The 18729-nt window shown below is 43.3% G+C and overlaps 1 protein-coding gene and 1 non-coding gene across 2 annotated transcripts; both read right to left on the minus strand.

Moving 5' to 3' along the window:
* Positions 1-881: 881 nt before the first annotated feature.
* On the minus strand, positions 882-18578 carry LOC143435942 (uncharacterized). Its single transcript, XM_076919704.1, has 4 exons — positions 17691-18578; positions 5339-5465; positions 5092-5146; positions 882-4167 (listed from the first exon to the last, which is right to left on the minus strand). The coding sequence occupies exons 1-4, from the start codon at positions 17835-17837 to the stop codon at positions 2601-2603; spliced, it is 1896 nt and encodes a 631-aa protein (XP_076775819.1). The 5' UTR covers positions 17838-18578; the 3' UTR covers positions 882-2600.
* LOC143436535 (small nucleolar RNA SNORA48) lies at positions 11121-11262 on the minus strand. Its single transcript, XR_013106499.1, has one exon. It is a non-coding gene; the product is annotated as a small nucleolar RNA SNORA48 (small nucleolar RNA).
* Positions 18579-18729: the final 151 nt, after the last annotated feature.

An 18729-nucleotide genomic window follows, 5' to 3' on the forward strand; every position in this document is an offset into this window, starting at 1 on the left:
CTGTAGCCTGCAAAGCACCTTCCCATACCAAAGACACTGGAAGATGCCGTGAGTGTTCTATGTAGGCACCAGCTCCACCTCTCCATGTCCAATGAGCTGTGTTGGTGTTGTCTTAAGCAGGGGGTTCTTGCTGTCAGTTTTCAAACAATAGCCTATTGTCTTGGCAACATCCTGGGAATTTTATGGGATCCCTTTGGCCAACAACTCAATTGGATGGGCACCTGCACTAGAAGCTGTGTTTGTTGACAAGAGATACATCTCTAGTTCTTCAAAGCCAGTTTAAAAGCCTGTGGCTGGTGAGACCATAGGACCTGGGGGAGGGGGAACTTATTACTATATTGCTACACGGTCACTCAAGTTTTCTCTTCAGAAGATAATTTCTGATCTATGCTTGAGCAAGAAATTTGAGTTAGACTCAGTGGGGCACACATAAGACATGGAAAAAAAGAAGGGGACTTGTTAAGAATCCCAGCAGAAAAGGGAGGGAGATGAAAAGGAATGTGGGAGAAAAAAAGTACTAAAATTAATTATGTAAGTGTATAAAACTGTCAGAAAACATAAGAGCAAGAAGGGACTGGAGAGGTGGCTCAGCAGTTAAGATCTTTTGCATGTCTTCAGAGTTGACTTCAGTTCCCGGCACTTATTTCAGCTGTCCGACAAGTACTGGCTTGTACGTTTTAATCCTGGCCACTGGAAGTCAGAGGCAGGTGAATCTGTGTGTCTGAGTACCAGGACAGCTAGAGCTACGCTGTGAGACCCTTTCTCAAACAAACAAACAAACAGACCCAAAAAGCAAACAAAAATAAAACAAAACCAACCAACCAACCAACCAAACAAAACCCCTGTAAAACACACATACAAAAATCTCATTGAGCCAGAGGTGGTGGTGTAAGTTTTAATTCCAACTCTTTGGAGACAAAGGCAGGAACTATGTGAGCTCTCGGCCAGCCAAGCTTACATAGTGAGATCCTGTCTACAAACAAAAACGAAACGAAACACATACACTGAAAAACACAAAATATGAAATCTATACAAGCACCAGAAACATTCCATTTTCACACAAATGTAAGGAAATTGCAAAGGAATCAATAATAAATTTTTAAAATGACATATAGTGAGAAAGTACTTTCAAGAACCTTACATTTTCAGATGAACCACTTACCAACAAACTAGATAAAATTAAGTCTACTGTTTTATTACAAATGTATGTCAGTTCAGTGACTCCAACAGCTCTACAGTAAAGTAGAAAAATCACTACCTCACTTCATTTAAACAATACCCACTGAACTGAAATCAATCAAACTTACATCACCTCAATGCAAATGTTTTTTTGCATGGCTGTGGTTGCTACTGTCTGAGATAGTGTCTTGGTAACTTCAGCAGTTCAAACACCAGGCAATACAGGCAAGCAAAATCATGACATTGGTCACCTAATCTTATTTCAGAACTATCAAAATCAATAATGCAAACCAAAGACCTCACATAAGAATTAAACAATGGTAAAGATGCTCTAATTTTACTGTATTCCAGGTTATTTCCAGAAACAATAATAATATTATTATTATACATTATTATTCTGTGCAAATAAATTTGCTCAGTCTCCACATTTATTATAAGATTAGATTACATGATATTTCATATTTTTTTTAAAAAAAAAACACAGCTTTTTCCTATTTGCTTTACACACATAATTTTTAAAAAGACTTATTTATACGTGTATCCCATGTGTTCTATACCTACACAGGCCAGAAGAGGGCATCACAGTTCTTGGATTTGGAATTGCAGATAGTTGTAAGCCACACAATGTTGATGCTGAGAAACAAACTTGGGTCCTCTGGCAGAGCAGCATGGGCTTTGAACAGCTGAGCCATCTCTCTAGCTTTGTTTTCTTTTCTTCTTGCAAAGAAAATTCCACATGCTTGTACCTGGCTCGCCCTAAACTTCCCATGTACTGTTCAAATCCACTGTATCCATTATAATTCTCTAATCTTCACCATCCCCACCTCGCCCAGTGCTAGAATAAAAGGCATGTCTCACCATGCCCAGTGCCATAGGATTTTATCCTATATATGCTTGCATATCACGGACACAACTATACTTTTGAAGGTTTCAGTTGTTCTACATATGTATATACATTTTAAATAGTAAGTTTGGGTGTAGCCGGGCAGTGGTGGCGCACGCCTTTAATCCCAGCACTTGGGAGGCAGAGGCGGGAGGACTTCTGAGTTCGAGGCCAGCCTGATCTACAGAGTGAGTTCCAGGACAGCCAAGGCTATACAGAGAAACCCTGTCTCGAAAAACCAAAAAAAGAAAAAAAAAAAAAAAGTTTGGGTGTGAGCTCACATGTGTACATGGAATTCAGAGGTAAATTTTGGGGAATAATCTTTTATTTCTATCATATGGGTCCCTGGGACGGAACTCAGATTATCAAGTTTAGTAACAAGCACCTTTACCCACTGAGCCTTCTCATAAGCTGTTCAGACACGTAAGTTGTATACAGACAAGGCCACCAGATACACTGCTGTAATTTTTTCAGTTCTTTTCTGTCAGCTCTTTAGTGTATTTAAAGGAATGTGGAACACATAAAAGTTTCTCTATTCTTACATGTGTAAGACTTCTCTCCAATGAATTCTTTCATGCTTTACAAGGTAGCTACAATCACTGAAGGCTTTCCCACATTGTTTACATACATAGGGTTTCTCTCCAGTGTGAATCCGCTCATGACGGTAACGGGCACTCTGGTGTGTGAAGGCTTTCCCACAGTGCTTACATATATAAGGTTTCTCTCCAGTGTGAGTTCTTTCATGGTTGCGGAGGTATGTGGAACACCTAAATGATTTTTCACAATATTTACATGCATAGGGTTTCTCTCCAGTATGAGTTCTTTCATGATTGTGACAAGCCTTTCGTTGAATGAAGGCTTTCCCACAATGCTTGCATGGGTACGGTTTCTCCCCAGTGTGGATCTTTTCATGGCTGATAAGGTGACTGGAATGAATGAAGGCCTTGCCACACTTTTTACATACATATGGTTTCTCACCAGTGTGAATTCTTTCATGACTATACCGGGTACTGGAATGGGTGAAGGCTTTTCCACAGTGCTTACATGTGTAAGGTTTCTCTCCAGTGTGAGTCCTTTCATGGTTGCGAAGGCATGTGGACCATGTAAATGCTTTCCCACACTGCTTACACACATAGGGCTTCTCTCCAGTGTGAGTTCTTTCGTGATTGTAACAAGCATCACGTTGGATGAAGGATTTCCCACACTGCTTACATGCGTAAGGTTTCTCTCCAGTGTGAATTCGTTCATGGTTGCGAAGGGATGTAGAACAAGTAAATGCTTTCCCACATTGCTTGCAGACATAGGGTTTCTCTTCAGTGTGAATTATTTCATGTCTGTAGCAGGCACTGTGATGGCTGAATGCTTTTCCACAATGCTTACATGTATAAGGTTTCTCTCCAGTGTGAATTCTCTCATGGACGAGAAGGTGTGAGGAACGAACGAAGGCTTTGCCACACTGCTTACACACGTAGGGCGTATCTCCACTGTGAATTCTTTCGTGTTTCTGGAGGTATGAATAGTGTCTAAATGCTTTTCCACACTGATTACACACGTAACATTCCTCTCCCGTATGAATTCTTTCATGGTAGACAAGTTGGCTGAGATGAACAAAGGCTTCTCCACACTGCTTACACTTAAAGGGTTTCAGTCCAGTGTGGAGTTTTTCATACATCTGAAAATAAGCGTATCTCTGGACGGCTTTTTCAAACTCATTATATGTACCTTCATTGTAAATTCTCTCATAATTTTGATCAGAAGTGAGAATCCTATAGGTTTCATTAGGTTGTTTCTTTTGATAAACTATCTCTCTAGAACCTTCTAGTATGTGAAAGGGTTCAGAAGAAGTGAAATCTGCATAACATTTCTCATAGTGAGAAGCTACATGCACATGTCCCTTTGTTGCAAATGGTTTCCCTCCAGTATCATCTGTGAGATGCACATCTGAAGGGGAGTGACCACTGATGCCTCTTGCACACACACTGCTCTCACACACTGCCATTGCAGAAGGCACGTCCTTGTTAACAACATATTCTGGAATCCGGTGGTGGGCTTCTCCACACTGAAAACTATCTTTATATTTACAATGTCTCCCAATCATATGAGTTCTGCAAAAGATGAAAAGAGCATAACTAATATTTTATGATTAGCCAAGGGAAGCACCAGGGGCTGGGAGCTGTGGCTAACTCCTGTTAACTCCTGCTAACAGAGCACTCAGGAGGCGGCAGCAGAGTGACACCAGCTTTGAGGCCCACATAGAAAGAGCTTGTTCTAAGAGTTGAGTTTACTCTTAGAAGGAATTATTCTTCAGGCGTTTGAACTCTTGTGGGTTCATCATGCTCCATTGGAACACTCTGCACCCATTCCTATAAACATAACACTAATGAAATTCCATGGGCTATGTAAAAAAACAAAACAAAAAGAAAAGAAAAAGAAAAAGAAAAAACCCTTCTTTAAAAAAGAAGACAAGAAGTTACCAGAAGAGGGATGTAAGGACGGATGCCGGAGGAGTTGGGAAGGAAGGAAGGAGGATGGACCTATGATTGGATACGTTGCATGCATGTATGCAATTATCAAAGAATAAGTTTTTAAAAATGTCTATACCAGTTAACAATGGGAAAAATGACTTATGCAAAGGACATGGATCAAGCATGATGCAATCGAAGTATCTGAATATTCTTCATGAGATTTATTGAGGCTAGATCCCAATTTAAAACTAAAAGTCACTATACTTAACATATATCCAAATCTTAAAGAAAACCTGATAAAAGTTTATTAAATGCTTTTGTGCATGAAGAGAAGGTTGTATATACAGCAATGTCTGATATTGCTTAACGTAACATATTTAGGAAATATTAATAGATTAAAGAGATGGAATCCTCAACACCTCTGGATGCACAAACTCAGTGCAGGTTTAAAAAATTTGTCAAAGAACTAATTTATATTTAGATATAGTTGGATCGCTGGTTTTCATATTTCCTAAAACAAACCGCAAACGTCTGATGCCCATCCCCCCTCTAAATGTGGATTACCGCATGTTTCTTCTGACATTCGCATAATCCTCTTCAATGTTTCCTTCTGTTTTCCCTGGAAGTAAATCACAAGAAACCATCATGACTTATCCAACACTAGAGAACACTTTTACTTTTCCTGTGGTGTGACTTGACCTGTTCCTCCACCATCATGTCCCCTTTCCATATTCATTTCATGAAACTACACAGATGAGCAAGAAATAGCTATCCTCTCCCTGAAGAAGCAGAAGAACCATAGTGTTGTTACCAATGGAGATCAGGTTCATAAAGGTCTCCGTCATCACGTCTCTGTAGAGCTCCTTTTGGTAAGAATCCAGCAGAGCCCACTCTCCTGGACTGAAGTTCACAGCCACATCCTCAAAGGTCACTGGCTCCTAAAACAACAGGGAAATGGTTAGTGTTAACTGACAATCTGACAGGACCAGGCCATTGTAGTGAAAGCTGGAAGACAAGAATGCTGATAGAAATGCAGACAGGCATCCCACCTGTGACATTTTTTGAGAGAAACTGGAGCTCTATCAGAAACAGGGCATTTGTGTCCTTTACCACAAATCTGGACTCATTCTGCTCAGGGCTTAAGATTCTCGATGACTTTATTATAAAGACAATGGGCTAATTATTTGACAGAGGAAAGGAGAGTGTGCAATTTTAAAGTCTTGGACAAGCAGATCACAGATAACCAGGCAGCCATATTGATTAAAAAGGTCAGCATTGGACACTGGGGCAATGCAGAGGTGGGCAAGAACAGGAAATAAAAATGTGAGGCTGCACGTGGCTTGGATAGTGTGAATATCCATTTCTGAAAAAAATTGTACCTGGTAACTTACTGTCAGTCTAATACTCTCTATTCTCCAAGATGCAAGTATGCCCGTCTTAAACAATCAAAACACACTACACCACTTACCCAAGCTTTGCTAATGTCTGGACTCCATTCAATACAAATGAGAACACATCCAGACTGTCTGGATCTGAACAGAACTAGTTTTTAGGTACATGGGCAATAGGCACGTTTTTCAAATGAACCTATAAAAATAATCTTTTTTCCATCTCATGCTTATGTGTAACTGGGCATGGATGTGACCACATTCTGATGAATTGTGGCAAAGGGTGTGTGCTATGAACAAAGGCTCATCCCAAACCAGCCTATCAGTCAGAATCATCTGGGCATGTTACCCTCCTTAGCAACCAAACTCCCTTTTCAACTCTGTAACATAAGGAAGCCAGGAACAAGTGACCTCACTGCTCAGTACCGAAAGCAAACTTTGCAGCTACATTTGTTTTAAAGGGCTGGAGAGACAGTTCAGCAGTTAACAGTAACCGTTCCTCTTAAACAGGAGTGGAGCTCGTTCCCAGCACCCACTTCCAGATGGCATGTAAGTCTAACCCCAGGGGATCTGACTTCTTTGGGCTTCCACTGGCACTAACACTCTCATGCACGCTGACATACATTTAGACAAAATTAAAAACGCTGCAGCAAATGTGCAACTTGGTGCTCACGTGGGTCCCCTAACAAGTGGAACAGCCTGTCTTGGCTTCTGTTCCCTGACATTGGATGCTCTTCCCTCTACTTGAACGGCCTAGATGGGTCTGTGAGAGAGGGTGTGCCTAGACCTGCTGAGACTAGATGTCCCAGGATGGGGTGGTACCCAAGGGGCGCTCCCTTCTCTGAGGGTGGGGGCAATGGGAGGAGGGATTTGTAAGGGTGGGACTGGGAAGAGAAGAGGGAGGGGGCTGTAAAAAAATTTAAAAATATAAGAAAAAAGAAAATAGATCTTTTCATAAAAGCCAGGTGTTTCTTTTTTCTCCTTCCATTTTCTCCTCTTGTGCTCTCACACACGTGAGAGTTACAGAGTGTCACTGCCTCAGGAGTTAGTGTGCGCTTGTGGAGATAAGCAGACAAGTAAAAGGACAAAGAGAAAAAAAATTCTCTCCGTGGGCACAGATTACAGAAAACAACTACAAGCTACTGTGTTGCCACATGTAACACTGAGAAATGATGATGGAGAATGGCTTTGTTCTGGGCCCCGGAGCTAAGCCACGCCTCCCAAGGAGTAACCGCTGAGCCACAAGTTCCACAACCACCCCAAGAAAGCAAGCCTCTGACCGGGGAGCCTTTGCTTGAGTACTACTTATCTCTTTAAAACTTCTGGTCCCTGCCTACATTATATAGTTACGGTCATGGTGGTGTCAGCCCATTTCAAAGTAGCCCGATCACGGAATTGGGCATGTCAGACCCTTCTGGTTAAAACAAACTGTCAGGTCAATGTTTGCCTAATATGAGTAACTTTCATCTTCCTTTCTGTGGCTTAACATCCTGTGATCTTTTCAAATCTCTCTTCTACACTAGTACAATGTGCACACTTGAGGGCTCAGGAGCCCTCTCTTTTTAGGTGACATTAAACTGTAACCTGTGCTCTCTAATTATGAAGTGATAGCCATTTTATGGACTATTTCTCTATTTCCTATCAAATCCCAAGGAAGCAGCTCTCTCAAATCATAGCATTTCCTTGACTCTCTTAACCAGATAAACCTTCACCAACTCCCATTCAAAGAGCAACTCAACCAATGAGCCAATGTCTTTACAAGAGGCTTATTGGGGGTTCGTGTTCCCCAACCGGAGGTTGCCACAAACATATTGTCATAGAAATAGCTTTAGCAACAAGGGACTCCATTTGTCTTGGGCTACGTACATACACCACTTAACAAGTCACCTAAGCATGTGGTAACAACCTGAGACATCCTACCACACCCCTGCAACAAATGATGGAAACAGGTTCCTTCCCTTAGAAAACACAAAGACCTATTTCTAGTCAAATACAAACCAGTACACATCCAGGACATGGAAATTGGACCAATCCAGTATTACCTAGTTTTGGCTTCAAGCTCATTAAGACAAATTGTGCCCTCCAAAGGATTTTTCTTTTTTTAAAGGAGAACCATTATTTATAGTCTTACGCCTAAGCATACTTAGGAGTGCATATGATTAAAACCAGATGCATTATGAAAAATAGGATATAAAGTCTCTGTCAATGATGAAGATGTGATTTTATTGAAGAAAATAAGTGGACAAAAATACAAAGGAAACAGGGCACATATTCTTAGGACCTCAATGTCACACATTAAAAAAATCTTTATCAGGCTAGCCTGGTCTACAGAGTGAGTTCCAGGACAGCCAGAGCTACACAGAGAAACCCTGTCTCAAAAAACCAAAAAAAAAAAAAAAAAAAAAAAAAAAAAAAAAAAAAAAAAAAACAAAAAAAAAAAAAAACAAAAAAAAACCAAAAAAAAAAAAAAAACCAAAAAAAACCTTTATCATAGATGTGTCAAAGTATGAAATTCTCACAATACTTTAGATTAGGCCAGGATAAATTCCAGCACAGGTTTGGGAGGAGCTCACAAGAGCCACTTCCTGATGGCTGGTGGGGGGAGTCAGTATCCCTTTGTGCCTACAGGCAGGCTGATTTTGCTCCAGTGGGAGGCTACAGCCATCCATTTTCATCTGTATTTCATAATGGCTGAGGACCTTGAACACTTTTATGTACCAGCCATTTGCATTTCTTATGAGAATGATTTGTTCAGTTCCACAGTTGTCATCTCCTCCTCCTCTTCCTCCTCCTCCTTTCGGGTTTTCAAGAGAGGGTTTCTCTGTGTAGCCCTGGCTGTCCTGGAACTCACTCTGCAGACCAGGCTGCCGTGAATGCAGAGATCCGCCTGCCTCTGCCTCCAGAGTGCTGGGATTAAAGGCGTGTGCACCATGACTAGATGCCACAGTCTACGCCTTTTTTTTTTTTTTTTAACTTTTTATTGATTCTTTGTGAATTTCAGATCATGTACCCAGTACTGCTCATCTCCCCGTCCCCTCATACATGCCCTTCATCCTTGCAAACCCCTCCCTCAAAAACAAATGACACAAACAACAAAAAACGTCTCATTGTGAAGTATGCCAGTGTGTCCCACAGTATATTTTTCTGTTCACACACCTTCACTTGCGAACCTTGTTGCCGTGGGTCACTGGTCTGGTTTGACATCTCTGACTGCTGTGACACCATCAATATCCTCACCAGGACTCCTGGTTATCCTGTTGTGGCCTTGTGTCATGGAGGTCCTGAAGCTTTGGAACAGCAGGACTGGCCCTTTCATACATCACAACTGTTTGCAGATGATACAGATTTTGGGGTGGGCCAACTCAGAGCTCTGGATCTGGGCCTAGGTGGTAGCTGAGCTGGCCAGCCTGCTGGTTCTCTCTTATCTCCACCACTTTTCGGCACTGGTCACCCAGTGTCACCATCGGCAGGAGCAGCGATCAGCTTTCATACACTCATGCTTTCAGAGCTGGATCACCTGCATCCACGCCTCCAGAGCCAGCTCCACTGTGCTGCTTGGTCAAGGCACAGGGCCCATTTTCCCAAGTGCTACAGTCTTGGAGGAGCTGGGACAGCTCTCCTGTACTCACACCCTGGGGACTGATTCATATGCCTTTGCTATCAGCGTCAGGGCCCACTCTCCTGGGTGCCGGAGCCAGGGCTAACTCTTCTGCTCTCATGCCTTCGTAGGCAGCTCTCCAGGCTACTGCAGGTGGCAAGAGGAGCAGAGCAGCACCCCAGCATCCACACCACCTCATTGTTGATGTGTGGCCGGACCAGATCTCTTCTGCTCTTGTCCTTGGGGCTAGCTCATTGGTGCCCCTCTACCAGGGCCAGCCCCACTGTGCTGCCCAGGTGAGGCACTTGCCTGCTCTCCTGAGTGCTGCAGCAGGCAAGCAGCAGGGCCAGGTCTCCTGACCACTGCAGTTGGTGAGGGGCTGGGGGTGGGGGAGCACCACCTCACAGGAGACAAGTGGTGGGGTCAGCTCTCCCATGTTCTCACCCTCAGGGCTGGCTCATCCATGCCCTCTTGACCAGGGCCAGACCTATTGTGTAGCCCAGGTGAGGTGCAGTACCCACTCTCCCTAGTGCTACAGCTGGTGAGGGCCAGTGCCAGCTCACCTGCTCTCATGACCCTGAGGTCAGCTCTTTTGATTCTCCCAGGGGGCGAGGGGTTAAGGGGTGGGCATCTCCCCTGGGCCCAGGCCACCTCACAGCAGAGTGGCAGGGCCAGCTTTCCCATGCTCTTGCCATTGGGGATAGCTCATCTGCACCCTAGCACCAGGGTCAGCTCTGCTGTGGTGCCCAGGCGAGGTGCCCAGCTCTCTTGAGTGCTGCAGCTGCTGAGGGCAGGCACAGCTCTCCCGAGCTAATGGCACTTTGGGCAGCTTTCCCGAATGTCAGAAGTGGCGAGAAGGGGGTGCAGGGGGGCATCACCTCTGCGTGCATAACACCCCATGGCAAACAAATGGTGGGGTCAGCTCCCATACTCACACACTCTTGAGGCTGGCTTACCCACACCCCCACCACCAGGCAGGACCAGCTCCAGTGTGCTGCCTGGGCAGGGAGCAGGGCCTCTTTCTCTAGTGCTGCTGCAGGTGAGAGATGGGGCCAGCTCTCCAGAGCACCACATCCAGTGAGGGGCAGGGCCAGTTATGCATAGACCCTGGACATCCACATGGACCCTGGTAGCTGCCCTGACCAGGGACAGTCCTATGTTCTCTAGTGGTAATACAAACCATGGAAATCTACACTGACCCCTGAGCCATGGACTCGGACATGGCCTTCAGCAGCAGCTCGGGCTGGGACCTAATCACAGCCCCATGTGGCGGGCTGCCCACTCACCGCAGGATCCTCCTCTCCACCCTGGAGTCCCCAGTTCAATCTCTCTTCATCATGTTCAAACCGTCCCACTCCTCTTCTCTCCGATCTGACCACCACATAGTCACACTGTGGTTGTTTCTGCTCCAGACTGGCCATGCGACTGGGAGGCCCCTGGGTGACACTGTCTAACCATGCTGCATGGTGTGGCAGTAAGCAGGTACCTATGGCTCTCTGTGCCATGCACTGGAGGGCAGGTCTGTGGGTGGCATGGCTGTCTGCAGTTCTCTCCCTGACTTCCTCCTCCTGCATTGTACAGGAGAAAGATTTGATTTAATCCGATTTTTATGAGTCCTAGGTATAAAACAGCTCTGGACACCAAGTGCAGAATCAGGCTAGGATGAACAAAGGAGTGTCATCAGCTTTACCTCTGACTGATATGAGAACACCACCATCAACAAGGTGTGTCTTTGACCATTGCCGGGTGTGTGTGTGTGTGGGGGGGCGGTGCACAGTCTACATTTTAGTTGTTGTTTGAAGTCTTGATTTTTTAGTTGTTTTCTAAATTGTTTTATATGTCGTAGACACTAATCCCATTAGAGGTATAGTTGATTTTCTTCCATTCTGTGGGCTGCCTCTTCACTTAACTCTTTATTTTGCTGTACAAAAGCTTTTCAGTTTCATGAAATCCCATTTGGCTTACTTCTTAGTTCAAACTACTGGAGTCCTACTTAGAAAGTCCTTATCTGTACCTGTGAACTTAAGTGTACTTATAAAGTTTTTATCTCGGAATTTCTGGATATCAAGTTGTGTGTTAAGGTCCTTAATCCATTTGGAGTTAAATTTTGTGCAAGGTAATTTTTGTGCAGTTTCATTTGTCTGTACCTTCCAACTGCATTAAGAATCTCTCTCGCCAGAGTCAAATGGCTGTCATGAGGGATACAAAGGATACAGATGCTGGGCGGGATGTAGGTACAAGGGAGCCCTTCTGGTGAAATGTAAACTAGCATGTACCTGCTGGTAATCAGTCTGCAGGTTTCTTAAATAAAATAACCACATACATACATACATACATACATACATACATACATACATGAAAGGATGATTCAGCAGTTAAGAGCACAGGAGTGCTTCCATAGCCCCCAAGTTATATTGTTAGCACCTACATGGTATCTTATAACTGTCTGTAATTTCAATTCCAGGGGAATCAATACTCTCTTCTGAATTCCTCAGATACTACCTATCTCTGCCTACTTCCTGTCAACAGACACACATGCAGGGAAAATATCCATACAAATAAAAATAAATGAAAAATGTAGAAATTTGAAATAGATTTACCATATGGCCTAGCTATACCACTCCTGTATGTCCAAAGCACTTTGTATCTTATTACAGAGATACTTGCACATCCATGTTCACTGCTGACCAGTTCATGATACGTAGGAAATAGAATCAACCTAGATAGTCTTCAGCTAATAGATGGATCATGAAAATATGGCACCTATGCACCATGAAATATTATTCAGCTATAGAGAAAAATGAAACTTTCATGAAAATTTCAGGTACATAAATGGAACTAACAAAAGTATACTGAGGAGCTCATCCAAGCTCAAAAAGAAGCCCTGAAAGCTCTTCCTCAGATGAGGTTTCTAGGTTCAAATTTTGTTTTTGTATTTGTGAGTATATATGGAGGAAAAGAAAGCAAAATTAGGCTACTGGGGGGTGGTGGGTGTACAGGAGGTTAGAATATGGGTAAATTGAAAGTAGAGGGTAATACTGGGGACAAAAGGGCTCAAGGAGGTTTGTGAATGACAGCAATAGGAAAAGAAGGGGCCAGAAACAGGCTTAAACAAACCAAAACTCACAAAAAGAAGTTATCTGGGCACCTATGACCTTGCAAATCAAGGGGATAGAAGACCATGTGTGATGAGTGAACAGTGAGAAAACACTGGAGACTGAAGATTTAAAGAGTGATATGGATGGAGCATTAGGAGAAAGAAGGGTCAGGAACCGGGTTAACCAAAACTAAAGATGTGTCAAGTAGCATCATGAAACACCACTAGTTTGCAAGCGAGTTTAAAATACAGTTTTCTTGGAGGGAATAGGAAACAAGTCTTACTAGGTAGCCCTCGTTGGCCTGGAACCCTGTATGCAGACCATGTGGCCACAAGCCCACATAGATCTAAACAAACAGAAGTACCACCACATATTAGTGAATAATGTTGCTCCCAAATGTCACAGGGACAAGTCATCATCATATAGTTTATTGGTCAGAGAGCCCCCAGTGGCATCTTGTCTTAGTTAGAGTTTCTATTGCTGTGAAGAGACACCATGACCAAGGCAACTTGTATTGGTGCTGGCTTACATGGCAAGAAGCATGGGAGCATCCAGGCAGGCATGGTGCTGTAGAAGGAGCTGAGAATTCCGTATCTTGATCCAACTGCAGCCAGGAGAGAGCCTGGTGTCCTCAGGCAGCTAGGAGGAAGCTCTCTTCTGTAATGGTGGCAACCTGAGCATAGTAGGAGACCTCCAAAACTCATCCCCACAGTGACACACTTTCTCCAACAAGGCCACACCTCCTAACAGTGCCACTCCCTCTGGGCCAAGCATACTCAAATCACCACATTCCACTCCCTGGCCTCCACAGGCTTGCTCAAACACATGACTCTATGGGGGCCATACCTAGCCATAGCATAACGCAAAAATACATTTAGTCCAACTTGAAAAATTCCCACCGTCTATCAGTCTCACCAGTGTTCAAAGTCCAAAGTTCAAAGTCTCTTCTGAGATTCATGTAATCTCTTAACTGTAATCTCCTATAAAATCAAAATGCAGATCACAGACTTCCAACATATCATGGCATAGGATATACATAATTATTCCAAAACATCCTAGCAAGGAAATACTGGACCAAAACAAGGAAATACCAGCTGGTCAAACTCCAAACTCCATGTCCAATGTCAAAGCACTCTTCAGATCTCTAACTCCTTTCATCCTTGTTGACTGCTGTTGACAGATCTGCAGTCAACTGCATTCCGCAGTAACAAACTTCATTCTCTTGGGCTGGTTTCACTACCTTTTAGCAGTGCTCCTCAGCAGATATCCCATGGCTCGGCATCTTTAATATCTTGGGGTCTCCAAGGCAACTTCAACCTCACAGCTTTTCGTTTCAGTGTCTGGGATCCACACATGATCTTTTGGGCTCCTCCAAAGGGCTCAAGTCACTGAGTCACTTCTCCAGCTCTGTTTTCTGCAGCACTCTAGGCTCTGCTTGACTCCACTCCATTGCTGCTGCTGTCCTTGGTTATTATTCCAGAGTACTGTCATCTCCAATGTGCTATAGTCTTCTACTGCAACTAGGCTTCACCAATAATAGCCTCTCATAGGCTCTTTTCAGAGTGCCAAGCTTCAGTTTCTTTGCATGACCCCTTCAGTTCTGGGCCGTCAACTACAACTGAGGCTGCACCTTTACCAATGGCCTTCCTAGGCCTCTTACAGTGCCAACCTCACCTGCTCTTCATGATCCCTTCATGCCTTCAAAACCAGTACCACCTCTTACACATTACCAAGTCCAGTTGAAGCACAAAGTACAACTTTAGTTATTTCTGGAAGATAGCTTCTTTGTGTTCTCAGATAACACTTCCCAGAAGACTTTACCTCAGTGATGCTAGTCTCTTCTTAATCACTGCTAATTTCTTAGCTTCAGCTAACCAGCATCAACTGTCCCAGTAGTCCCTTCTATTCTTGACTCTAAAGCCAGAGTCACATGGCCAAAGCTGCCAGGTTCTGATGCTTGCTTGGGCTGGATCATAGCCCCCCTTGTTCTATTATATCATCACCAACTTTCTGTTTTTCAACTTCTTCACTGCCTCAGCTTGGTTGTTCTGGAGCTTGCTCTGTAGATTGACTTTGAACTCAGAGATCTATATGCCTCTGTCTGTTGAGTTCTGGAACTAAAGGCATGTACCACCACATCTGGACCTAAGATTTTCTCTACTGGGAACTTGCTGTATACCAGGCTGGCCTTGAACTCGGAGATCTGTTTCCCTGTCTCCTGGGATTAAAGGTATGTACTAACTACCATGTCTGGACCTATGCTTTTCATGGTCACTATTCCTCAAGATCTGGATCAAAAGCCTGTGTCATCCATTTCTGGATTGTAGAAAAGTCCAAATGAAAACAATGAACAAGTAATAATAATGCCAATATGATATAACTACTCCTAGTGCAACAGCAAATACATAGACAATAAGCTTAGCTGGTGGGATCCTGCCCCAAGGTCACCACTCCCTTAATCTGTTTATCTCCTCAAATACAGGATTTAGCTCTACTGTACTTCCTGGTCCCTTTTATTACTGGAACCAAACATTTTTGTATTTTTCCTTCCTAAGCTGGCTAAGCTTGATCAAAATGATCTCCATGAGAGTATACCAGAAGACAAAGGTCTATGCTGAGCTTTTCTGAGCATCGTAAGAATTACCTCATCATAAGAATGAGGCCCAGAGTTCAATTCACCCTCAGTACCAATGTCTTCCATATTCCTACTAGGATGGCCCATTAGATCCCACTTAAAGCATTCCATGGCTTTCCAAATCCAAAGCCCCCAAATCTACATTCAAAAACAAAACAAAACAAAACAAAACAAAACAAACAAACAAACAAAAAACCCAAACCCCAAACCGAAAAACCATGGTCAGGCCTATCACAGCCATAACACTCCTGAAGTGAAACTATGACTGCTGGAGGGTGTGAGCAGTACCGTGAAATGCTGTGTTCAGTGCCCGGCATGGCTGCTGCATACATGAGTTAACAATAGCTGTGGCTACCCACACAGGTTCTGCATGGGATCGTGCCAGTGAAACACTCCAGCAGTGGACTTGGGAGTGGCTTCCAGAGCCCCACCATTAACTGAGAAGCAACTGCTGGAACTTCAGGAGTTCACTATGATCAGCAATGGCTCATAATTTTAATCCCCTCAACAATGGTACCACCACTACTAAACTTCATCTCTTATATGTGATTATTTTTCCCATATAAGAAAGGTAGGTTTTCTATTCTAATGTTTTCTGTCACTCCCTTGTGCATGCAAATGGACAATTGTTAACACAAATTTGTATCTTTTATGTGTAACTGCTCTCATTGCAATAAATTATATTTTGCTTGCTTCTTTTAAGATTTATTGTTTTATATGTCTCTGTGTATGTCTGTGTGTATACAATTTGTGTACAGGCTCTAGAGGCCAAAGGAGAATGTCAGGCGCTGGATTTACAGGTGTTTGTGAGCTGCCCAGCCTGGCTCTGGGAACAGAATCCAGGTCCTCTGCAAAAGAAGCAAGCATTCTATTGACAGTTGAGTCATCTGTCTCGAGACCCTACTCTTTCCTTTTAACTTGGTATTATTTTCTTTTCAAATTCTACTAGAAAATCAAAAGTGCTCTTTTCTAAATACTGTTTACTCAGAGTTTAAAAAAATTCATTGTACAAGTAATTTAAATTCATTTCCAAATAATAGTATACTGTTTCATAACCCTCTCCATGGTCTTCCTCATTTTAATATAATTTTACCTATAGCTAGCCAAAAATTATCTAGTGCACTCCTAACATTCCATCAATTTGAGCATGAATACAATACAGAGAGAATTTTAAAAAGTAGTATTTTTTGTAACATTTAATACTTTTTAAACATAGGATATAAAATCAACATACAGTAAACAATATAATTTCTCTACTCCAATAAAAACTAGAGTGAAAGAGAAAAATCAGAAACAAAATACCATTCATAGTAACAGGAAAAGAATTACTTAGAAATAAACCCCAGCAAAATGTTTAAAAGACTTCAACGATGACAACTTCATACAGTAAAGAAACCGAACACTCAAGTCCACGAAGTGGCAAATACTGTACAAATGAATGTTGTACTGAAAATACTAACGTCTTTTTTCCCCCCTCAGAGAATGTCAGCTGGTGAATATTGATCAAGTACTCCCAGTCACAGTTTTTCTATTTGGAGAAGCAGCCTCCAACACACAAGCAAATGATGTATAGCCACAGGCACCTAATCTCTGTCACTAGGCTCACACACACCAGGTCTAGGAAAGCTTTTTTAAAACCCGAATTTTGGCCTCAGAAATGGTCAGTGGGAAACAAAACAAAACAAAACAAACTTATACTTCGCTACTTCCTCTAAGATTGAAAAATTTGGCCCACTCTCACAGAGGGCACAACTAAATACTAAACTCAGACTAAATACTAAACTAAATCTCATTTTTAAAAGGGCAGAACACAGAAACACGAGAGACAGAGCAGAGAGAGAGAGAGAGAGAGAGAGAGAGAGAGAGAGAGAGAGAGAGAGAGAAGAGAGGAGAAGAGAAGAGGAGAGAGAGGAGAGAGAAAGAAAGAGAGAGAGAGAGAGACAGACAGACAGACAGACACGCATTTATAAAGTGGAGTTTGGGGAACGTAGCCCTTGTCCGGTCCTAGTGTTCAACTGCAGTACTAAGCAGATATAATTTACAAAGGCGATGAGAGAAAAGTCTCAAGCAGCACAGACACACGTGTAAGGGCATGGAGCAACTGCTCACACCACCCAAGTCCCCTTACACCGGTCTGGACTCAGCGTCACCAACCTGGCAGTGCTGTAGTGACTGCGGAAGCGCAGGTTTCCGGGCCTGGACGTACCCCATGAAGATAGGGGTCCGGGACGAAGTAGCCTCCCTAGGACAGAACGGGGCGGGCTCCGGTGCCCGGCCGCCGGCCCTGCACACAATTCCAGTGCTTTGGGCATCACCGAGCCAGTGCCCGGCTCCAGGGCACAGTCGGCTGCACAGCACCAAGGGAACGGCAGGCAACAGCGCCACAGACTCTGCAGTGTCACAAATCTTTTACTTACGACTCCAGGAGCCCAAGGCACACTCACCATTTCCTCTTTCAGAGGCATCCAGGTGTTCTTCCCAACAGACCTAAAAACGGAATAGTCCAGACCCAACACCACAGACCTTCTGGACGACACAGGACTCAAACATGGCGGCAAGGGCGGGGCCTTCCGAATATTCGGGCTCGTCATTGGACAGTCCCCAAATAGCAGTAACAGCACCCCTGATTGAGGAAAAGATAGTGACAGCCTTGAGCTTAAATGCCTTAATTAATAACATTCGTCTTCTCCAATGCAGCTAGAATGGCAGATTCTTTTGTACCCCAATTTTTTTTTTGTTTGTTTGTTTTCGTTTTGTTTTTTAAAGCTGGGCTAAGCCCGTCCGGACCTAGTTTATAACTTTGCATTTAAGGGGAACAAGCTACTTTTTGCTGCTCACACTCGCTTCTTGTGAACTCTGGGGCTCTCTATTGCTTTGATCACAGTGTCCGAGTTTGCCCTGAACATTCCTGATTCAAGTTCTTAACGGGAAAACCCACAGACTCAAAGGAATCCCAACGTCTGTCCAGAGACAGGAACAAGGAGGGCCTACTATGGAAACTCGTGAATTTAGAATGCGGCAAAAGTGTTGTGAAGCTCTCTCACACCTTATGTTTCAATTTATTGATTGTGTTTGCTTGTTTTTATTGTTTGTGAGGCAGAATCTCTGTTATATAGCTGTGGCTGTCCGAGTACTCATCATAGAGACCAGGCTTGTCACCAACTTACAGTGATCCATCTGCCTTTGCCTCCAGAGTGCTGGGTTTTAAAGGAGTGGGCCACTACGCACTGCTACTCAACCAATGCATTTTTTTTAACCAATAAAATTAAAGCAACAACAAATGAATACAATTATTGAATTGCAGAAACATGAAGTTACATAGCAGCAATATTCAATATAGATTTCAAGACATATAAAGAATAACCTCAATTCAGACAAAAACGTTCCTTGGCCCAAAGTCTGAAGGAATGTCTACATCCAAAAATGTAAACATAATCACAATCCTCAAGATCACAGTGATTAAACAGTCCTTCCATGGTGCTG

The sequence above is a fragment of the Arvicanthis niloticus genome, chromosome 22, assembly GCF_011762505.2.
Source record: "Arvicanthis niloticus isolate mArvNil1 chromosome 22, mArvNil1.pat.X, whole genome shotgun sequence".
NCBI lineage: Eukaryota > Metazoa > Chordata > Mammalia > Rodentia > Muridae > Arvicanthis > Arvicanthis niloticus.